A 6,376-nucleotide genomic window follows, 5' to 3' on the forward strand; every position below is an offset into this window, starting at 1 on the left:
CGTTTTTTTTCCATTTATATTCGAACTCTAGGAAATAATGCTAAAAGAGCGAGAACATACATACAAATATGAATTCTCCATATGCAGTTCAGATTTAATTAACACATAATGAAGTCATCCTCATATATATATATATATATATATATATATATATATATATATATATATATATATATATATATATATAGCAACAATATATTGTTCAAAAATGTGTAACTATATAAGTCGTCGACCATCAACGATCAAAAGTTTGCTGGCTCAAAATCGGATCGGAAGGTGAAAACCTGATTTGAATGAAGTGTGTTGTAATCAGCATTATTAACCCTCGTCTCAGACTCATATATGACCTCCAAATCCAAATCCAATGAACTTCTTTTATTATCAAACACATCAAGTATCTCCTCCCATGAATCATCGACTGATCTCAGAACCCAAATTTTACGTCGACTTTGTGTCTCACAAATAAACCCCAACTTGCCTTTGTACTTTACGAGTTTCCTTGTAGCATCAGTGCATGGATAATCGAGGGTTTGAATAGGTGGGGAAAAGGTTGTCCATTTTTCAGAACATGCCTCAAATTTTAAGACTTGATTGTTATTCAATAGCATGTAGATTGAGCCCCTCGCGGTGATCGGCTGTTGGTTAGTCAGTAGGAAGACTGAACAAGGCAATAGTACTGGATCTAGTAGTCTCCATGCCCACGCCTTTGAGTCAAAGATTTCATAACAATATTTCGTGTATTGGTAGTATTGCTTAATCCTGAACAAAAAAATAATAATAATAATTAATGTTGTTGTTCATAACTTTTAATTCGTTGTATATAGTCAAGAAAAAAAAAACCCACAAATAAAATCTACCCAACTAATTAATTACACCATCATGCATATATAATTCTTAATTTGAATGTATGTAGATACTCACCGACGTTTCTTACGTTTAGGTTCAGATAGTCTTATGATCTTGTAATGCAGTACTGGCTTCGAACCCACCACAACCATGGCGTCATTCTGCGTGAAATACCTGGTTTTTGGATTTGGCAACCTCAAAACCTGCTTAGTTGCAGGTTTACAAACATGATACCAAACCAACTTAAAATCCCGTGGATGAGGACTCTGGAACACCATGATTCCTTGCTCCGAAGATGCCAGGATTTGAGCTTTGGGTGGCAGAAAACCAAGATCAATCAGTCGTCGACTACTGTTTGCTGATTCATTATTTGACGACGTCGACGGTGCAAACAAGTTGATCATGCACTGACCGGCATTTTGGAGGATTACTTGGATAAAACCAGAAACCATGTCGTCATTGTTTTTTTGGTTGTACAGCTTCAGAAAATACGACTCATATGTGAGTTTTTCCAACTCTTTGCTGGTACAACGAATGATGTCAAGAGTCTTTAGTGATGTTTTCCAAAGAATCTCCATCTTCATGTCGTAACAGAACGTGGAATCCATTACAGAAATTTTGGATTTTTAATGTTGCAGGTCGAAGAAGAAGTTGTTTTTCACTTTTGTAAAGATGAAAGGTAGTGAAGATATAGATATATATACCCATCGATGGAGGTTGATTTGTAGTCTGTTTAGACTTTTTTTTTTAACACTTGTAGCCCAAGTTTTCTAAATTATTAGGGTTAGTTGTACATTAATAACTATTTACTAGAACAAATTTATGCATTTTAAAAAATATGATAATATCTTTATATGTATGGAAAGTTCTAAAAAATATTTTTATTTCTATTTTTTAGTTTACACTTGCATTGCAAGTTTCTGATCTCGGTCAATAGGTTAGTAACTTCTTAGCCTTAGCCTTATCCACCATTGATATGCTAAGAACAAATATATGGGTTTTCAAATAATTTATTGCTTTTATATATATATATATATATATATATATATATATATATATATATATATATATATACCAAGCATTTAGCCCTAAATGCTGAATTTTAAGAGGTACAAAACTTATTGCAACACATACAACCATTTTATGCATTGAAAAATACTAAATGTTATCCAGTGAGTTAGGCACGTTTTGAATAAGTATCTGCACTTATCTTCAAATTGAATTGGTCAAATATGAGCCAACATTCCTCACTTCCAGCCAATTAAATTGGGCTAGCTATATAAACACATCAACGTTTTCAATCATTTAAAACTTTAAAATTCTAAAGTCTCTCAATCGAATACGAACGCATCTTCAGCACCGATTGAAGCCTTCGAGTCGTCTCCTTCCATAACCACATCATTCAATGTAATAGATCTGAAGCAACTCATGTCTGCTCCTCCGTCATTGACAAAGATATCAATTCCATGGTGAACTTGGTGAGTCAAACATTAAATTATATCCTCTCTCTCATTTAATCGATTTCAGGTTTCTTTTTTCTGTTGTGTTCTTTATTAAAATTTTAGCTGGCATTGGAATTGTCACAAGTAATAAAGACGTGCACTTCTGCTTTCTTCTTCTTCCTTTCTCCCGAAATCTCTGGCCCACCACCAAGGTATATCCCTCTTTTACCATTGTAACTGAACACAACCAACAATAGTCGTTATCATATGTGCCGCCATCAACCACCGAATTCATGTATTTCTCTGGTACGTCTCTCTCTGGTTATCTTACATCCAACCTAAAAACTTTATTCTGCATATGCTTTCTATTTCTGTATCTCTCTCTTTTCGGATCTCTTATGCCTTCTGTTATCTGCTTTCATCGGTTCCTATACCACTGCAAACCCTAGGCACCGCCACCTGCTTCGCCACAATGTCACCTTAAAAGGGCAAAGTAGTTGAACTAAAGATTAACTAATTATGTTTTTTTCATGTTAAAATTTTGATAGGTTTGAAGGGAGAAAAAACGGAACCAGAGACACCTATTGATTGTAATTAATTTTTCGTTTTTTCAGTAGTTAAACCCAAATCTGAAAGGTTGGTTTTTAAAAAGTTCACTGTCGTCCTCTTATTTCATTTGATTTGGGTTTTGTTTTGATTTTGTAATTTTCTAATAGATGAGAAGTCATTATTCTTGCTGTTAAAGTGTCTTTAACAACCACATTTTTCCTTTCTTGCAGGCATTGGTATGATTAGAAGACGATAATCACTACAAAAAGGAAGATGCTTGAAGTAAGGTTTTAAGAAGTTAAAAATATTGATTACTCTTCTCTTTGTTTATTTGTTCTTCTCTTTGCTGATTTATTCTGGGATTTTTCAAGCTTTTCATTTGTCTCTTTTAACAGGGGAAGTGTGGAGGTAAGAACTTTAATGATATGCAAGTGTAATTTTAGATGTAGAAAGAGGGGAAGCATGTTAGATATACAACATGTATGAACATCATGAGTAAAATTCACACCCAAAATTTCATTTACTATATCAGGTAAAAGGGTTGGATCTGGGAAGAAAGTTTTATTAATATGTTTTCTAACAATTTAGAAAGCAACAAATGAAAGTTGTGATCCAGTTGTCATTGGTTCTGTAATTTCATCTGCTTAATATGGATTTTTAAGTTGTTTGATATGAATTTTGGATTGTTTTTGCTTTCATCTTTCATTGGTTTTGAAATTTAGGTTTCTTTTGTATGTATGTTGGATTTATTTTACGTGAGTATTATATATTCTACTCCAATATTGGATTTGTTATAACTACGACTTCATTTCTATAGATTTCAAAATTTGTCTTAACTAACTTTATTTTTATGACAGAGTACTGCAGTCATGGTATTTGATACCAACTGTTGATGTATAAAGTGGAACATGTCTAACATGTTAGGATCTCCATGGATCGATGAAGAGGATGGACACTTCTATAAGACTTATCAGGAGTACATAAAAACTGGAAGAAGGTCTGTGCTTCTTGTTCTTCTTTCGTAGTTTTTTTCCTATCACTAACTAAACCCACCAGCAAGTTTCACCCATGTTTCTTGGTTGTGTAAGCCTCAACCAATGATATATTATTCAAAGAAATTTGAGGAATCAGAAAAAACAGGTGGAGCGCTCCTCCACCTGCTACAGAGTTCATTGTTGATGATAATAATTTAACACGATCTTATTATTATTATTATTATTATTATTATTATTATTATTATTATTATTATTCATATATAAATTTGGATGAAACCATGGTTATATGAAACCGAAACCATTCATGTTTCGTTTTCTTGGTTTGATATAAATTATATTCTTTCTAATAGTGAGTTTAACTAGAAAAAAATTGGAAGTGGGATTCTATATTGAACATATAAAAGAAACTAGAATACTATAATTTATAAGTATTCTTTCCATTTTGTTTTATAGTGTGATTCTTATAATTTTTTTACAGCTTTTATGAATGTAGAAAACGAGATTGTTTCTGTCAAATGTTGTAGTTGTTGGTGAATGCGTGTGTTTACCACAGCCAGACAAAGTTTTCTCAAACTAGAAAAAATATGCAAAAATACCACATACACCGTCTGTAAGTCAATACCACTCAATAAAAAGATAAGAAAAAGAGATCTGTATGAAAATATATGTTGGGATTATACTTTGGAAATTCATCAATTATAAATTATACAAATAAGCAACTACTTTTAAAAAATAATAAAATAATGTTTTTGGGGTGTATTTTTAGAACTGAAGTTGGTTTGCATATAAACCCCAATCCCCACCCTCCCCACTTACATTTTTCATTTTTTTTTGCCAATATGTTAATCTGTTAGTGCCAAATGAAATAAATAGCAATGTAAATCAATTTTTTTTTGTCTATATGTTTGTGCGTGTCTGTGTGTGATCTGATTTGTATGTGTGTGAGAGACCTGATCTTTATGTGTGTGTGATCTGATTTGGGCAGGTACCCACTACCCACCGCCGTTAACCACCTGCTTCCATCATCACCACCACCATATTCTTTCTCTCCATCTCAAACCCTATTCATCTTTATCCTGTCGATTCGTTAGTCTCGATATTAGATTAGATGTGTCATACAAATGAAATTGTAGCCATGAGGCCTAGAGTAAGCATCGGTTAAGATAAAGATTCATTCAGTTTAGCCAGAGGTTTGTTTCATTTCTCTGATGCTTTATTTTCTTGACTTTCGATGAATATGTGGGCACTATTGGTTATTAATATATGGAATGAAGAAAAAGGGTTTAAACTCAGGTACCTAAAGTTATTAATAATTGATGAAATGTTATAAACTCTACCAGTTCTTACATTTCACTTCCAATTTATTATAATACGTTAAAAAATCATTTTTATTTTATAAAACCCATAAAACACAAAGTTATTTTCATTTAGAATTCCAAAAGGGTAGATTTTTTTAATTGTTATAATCTAATGTGAAAAAATTGTGGATGCTGGTATATAGATCAACAAGGTTAAGCATTTTACCGTTCGGTGATCTAACAACTTGGCATTTACTAGGAACAAACCTTCAATTATGATTCAAAAAAAGGCATTTTTGGGTCAAAGGTGTACTTTCTTTTCTGATATATTTTATAGTTCTTGGACATTTAATGATAGATGTTATTTTTACTTTCTTACTCTGTTACTATATATGGTTTTTTACTTTAATCCATGGTTGGTAAAAGAAAATTAAGGAATGGTTTGATAACGATTGGTACAATAAAATTGTAAATGGATATTTTGGTACTCTTATGGATTTTGATGGCATTTGCAAAAATAAGATAAAAGGGCAATATGGTCTTTCTTTGATCATTGTCAAATGGGATTGGGTTATTAAAGCTTGTATGAATTTTGTGATTTTAGCATGTAGGGGAAAGAAGGAATCAAGGCTATAATTTGAAGTTTTGGTGCAAAATTAGAAATCAAGAGCATGATGGTCTTTTTCTGGTTACTGTCAAATGTGACATAAATTGTCATTACTCTGGTTCATTTTTTTTTTCAATTACAATATTGTACATACTAAGGCATTGTACTTTGGAAATACCAACCAGATATAACATTTACTTTAATTTATGTGTTGTAATCTCAATAATTTGTGCTTTTATCTTTTGTAGTTAGTGGCATATTAAGATTGAGCTACTGAAAACATGATCCTTTTTAACATCCTATATCTTTGTTATTCATAGATCTTTACTGAAGCGAGTTCAAGTATGTAACCAAGTAAAGTATATTTTTGACTAATTTTGGTCTATTATTTACGCTTTTTCCTCATATTTAAGTTTGTAAGAAACTTATTATTTAGTTAATAAGTTGATAATTTTAATCATGTTATTTTTTAATGCATTTGGTTTTGTCTTTTAAAAGTTCTATGTTGTAAATAAACTGATTTTACAAACATCATGTTGCTTTGACATATTTCTTACCAATGTTGCAAATTTTGTTTCTCTATCTTAAACTAGAAATAATCCATACTAATAAACACTTTAAATGGTTTATCCAACGAGT

General features: G+C 31.7%; 1 protein-coding gene and 1 long non-coding RNA gene across 6 annotated transcripts; one reads left to right on the forward strand and one right to left on the reverse strand.

The window, feature by feature from the left end:
- Nucleotides 1-242: 242 nt before the first annotated feature.
- On the reverse strand, nucleotides 243-1,454 carry LOC145162174 (uncharacterized). The gene is made up of 2 exons (XM_079081402.1): nucleotides 922-1,454; nucleotides 243-759 (listed from the first exon to the last, which is right to left on the reverse strand). Exons 1-2 carry the CDS (start codon nucleotides 1,452-1,454, stop codon nucleotides 243-245), a joined length of 1,050 nt encoding a protein of 349 aa, XP_078937528.1.
- A 703-nt stretch (nucleotides 1,455-2,157) lies between these two features.
- On the forward strand, nucleotides 2,158-5,981 carry LOC145165130 (uncharacterized). Of its 5 annotated transcripts, none has more exons than XR_013739903.1 (8): nucleotides 2,158-2,324; nucleotides 2,412-2,924; nucleotides 3,068-3,119; nucleotides 3,233-3,369; nucleotides 3,695-3,834; nucleotides 4,818-5,125; nucleotides 5,334-5,437; nucleotides 5,735-5,981. It is a non-coding gene; the product is annotated as an uncharacterized LOC145165130 (long non-coding RNA). The 5 variants fall into 5 exon arrangements; XR_013739904.1 differs by lacking the exon at nucleotides 5,334-5,437 and having other exon boundaries at nucleotides 2,412-2,594; nucleotides 2,837-2,924; nucleotides 4,818-5,022; XR_013739902.1 differs by having other exon boundaries at nucleotides 4,818-5,437.
- Nucleotides 5,982-6,376: the final 395 nt, after the last annotated feature.

Source organism: Lactuca virosa, chromosome 3 (genome assembly GCF_052849685.1).
Source record: "Lactuca virosa cultivar CGN04683 chromosome 3, Lactuca_virosa_CGN04683_v6, whole genome shotgun sequence".
Taxonomy (NCBI): domain Eukaryota; kingdom Viridiplantae; phylum Streptophyta; class Magnoliopsida; order Asterales; family Asteraceae; genus Lactuca; species Lactuca virosa.

Bases quoted from the DNA above. Each gene is read 5' to 3' on its own strand.
- LOC145162174 (XM_079081402.1), bottom strand. From the start codon at position 1,454: ATGGATTCCACGTTCTGTTACGACATGAAGATGGAGATTCTTTGGAAA. The intron at 760-921 runs GTGAGTATCTAC...TTTTTTGTTCAG, and splicing joins CCTAAACGTAAGAAACGTCG to GATTAAGCAATACTACCAAT.